This window comes from Thermoascus crustaceus, assembly GCF_041956765.1.
Source record: "Thermoascus crustaceus strain CBS 181.67 unplaced genomic scaffold VTN00scaffold_10, whole genome shotgun sequence".
NCBI classification, from domain to species: Eukaryota; Fungi; Ascomycota; class Eurotiomycetes; order Eurotiales; family Thermoascaceae; genus Thermoascus; species Thermoascus crustaceus.
The window spans coordinates 1,003,250-1,004,608 of record NW_027192536.1 but is presented as its reverse complement, the minus strand read 5'-3'; the positions used below and the strand labels follow the sequence as shown (position 1 = coordinate 1,004,608).

General features: G+C 47.5%; 1 protein-coding gene across 1 annotated transcript; it reads right to left on the bottom strand.

Moving 5' to 3' along the window:
* Window positions 1-641: 641 nt before the first annotated feature.
* VTN00DRAFT_2699 (uncharacterized protein) lies at window positions 642-1,313 on the bottom strand (the record flags this gene model as incomplete). Its single annotated transcript, XM_069428939.1, has 1 exon — window positions 642-1,313. One exon carries the CDS (start codon window positions 1,311-1,313, stop codon window positions 642-644), a length of 672 nt encoding a protein of 223 aa, XP_069283745.1.
* Between the last annotated feature and the right edge of the window lie 46 nt (window positions 1,314-1,359).

Here is a 1,359-nt window from a genome sequence, read left to right as displayed (position 1 = left end):
CAATAAGTCCATTCCATTGAGTGTGGTTCCGTTTCGCGTGCTTGTAGCCAGGTTCAGGGACCTAGACCAAGACTCCTGCAAGGGTCCCATACTAGCAGGGTCCTCTAGTTTTTTGATTTCTTGGGGTCTTTTGGAAACCATCCTGTCACATTCTTGGAGGCATAATGATCGGAGCAGTTGTTATCATAGCAAGCTGTCCATGGTAATTCAGCATGCTTGTTCCTTTCTGTGACTGATATCTGTTTCTGGTTGTCTCGTTTTCTGTCCGGGCATTTCCAACCCATATGGTCATTCTTTCCGCAGTGGATACACAGTTTCTGCTCATAGCGCTTTTTCTGTTCATCTGTCCAGTTGGGGTTGGGCCCTCTGACTTGTCTGTTTGTTGTTCCCTGGGTGCTCCATTCTCTTCTAGTCGCATTATCTAGTTCCATGGCATCGCCTCCATTTCCTGTGTGTCGAGGGGCTTGTTGAAAAGGATTGAATCATCGTTGCTCAGTCCGTCATTCGAAGAGTCAGTTGTCAATTCAGGTTGCCATGAGTATCAGGTTATTGAGGTCAGTTGGTTCCTCTGCTGCAAGGAGCCCATTCTTGACCTCCTCTTTCAGTCCTCAATAGTAGTGTTCCATGAGCGCTTGTTCTGATCAGTCTCCAAGGAAGGTTGCTGCTTGTTGGAACTCCATGGTATAGTTGGTGACCGACATTTTCTGCTGGATGGACATGATAGTCCTGGTGGCCTTTTTTACCTCATCCAAATCCCCAAAATTCTGTTTGATCCAGGTCAGGAATGCATTGAAGCTGTTGAAGGTCTCAGTGGTTTCAGCTCGTTGTTGTTCTGGTGACCTTTCTAGGCGGTCCTTCAGGTAGGGGTCAAACCACTGAGCTGCGGTGCTTCGTAGGTAGGTTGCTGCAAACATGACTTTTCTTTCTTCATTTGGGAATTCGTGGGGGTTGAAGAAAAAATAGAGCTCCAGCTGGGAGATGAATGTCTGCAACTTTTTTCGGTCGCCATAGTAGAGGTCAGGTTTCACAATCTTGGTCTTGGAGTTGACATCAGGGTCAGTAGTGTCCTGAGCTGCAAGGTTCAGTACATGGCTGGTGCTTGCCCCAGCCTGCTGTCCCAGTAGGTGAATCTGTTCATGGAGTTGGTTGTTCCCATTGATCTGGTTTTGAAGCTCGTCCTGCAGCTGGTTAACCTGTTCCCTAAGGGTGGTATTCTCACCAGTCCGTTCTTGCAGCTGGTTCTCCAATCGATTGACTTGATTCTGTAATTCCCTAAGAACTCGAACAACTTCCTGGGGGGTGATGTTTTCCATTTTTGCTTCTTTCCCTGCTTGCCTTCTGCAAGAAAGGTGGTCAAAG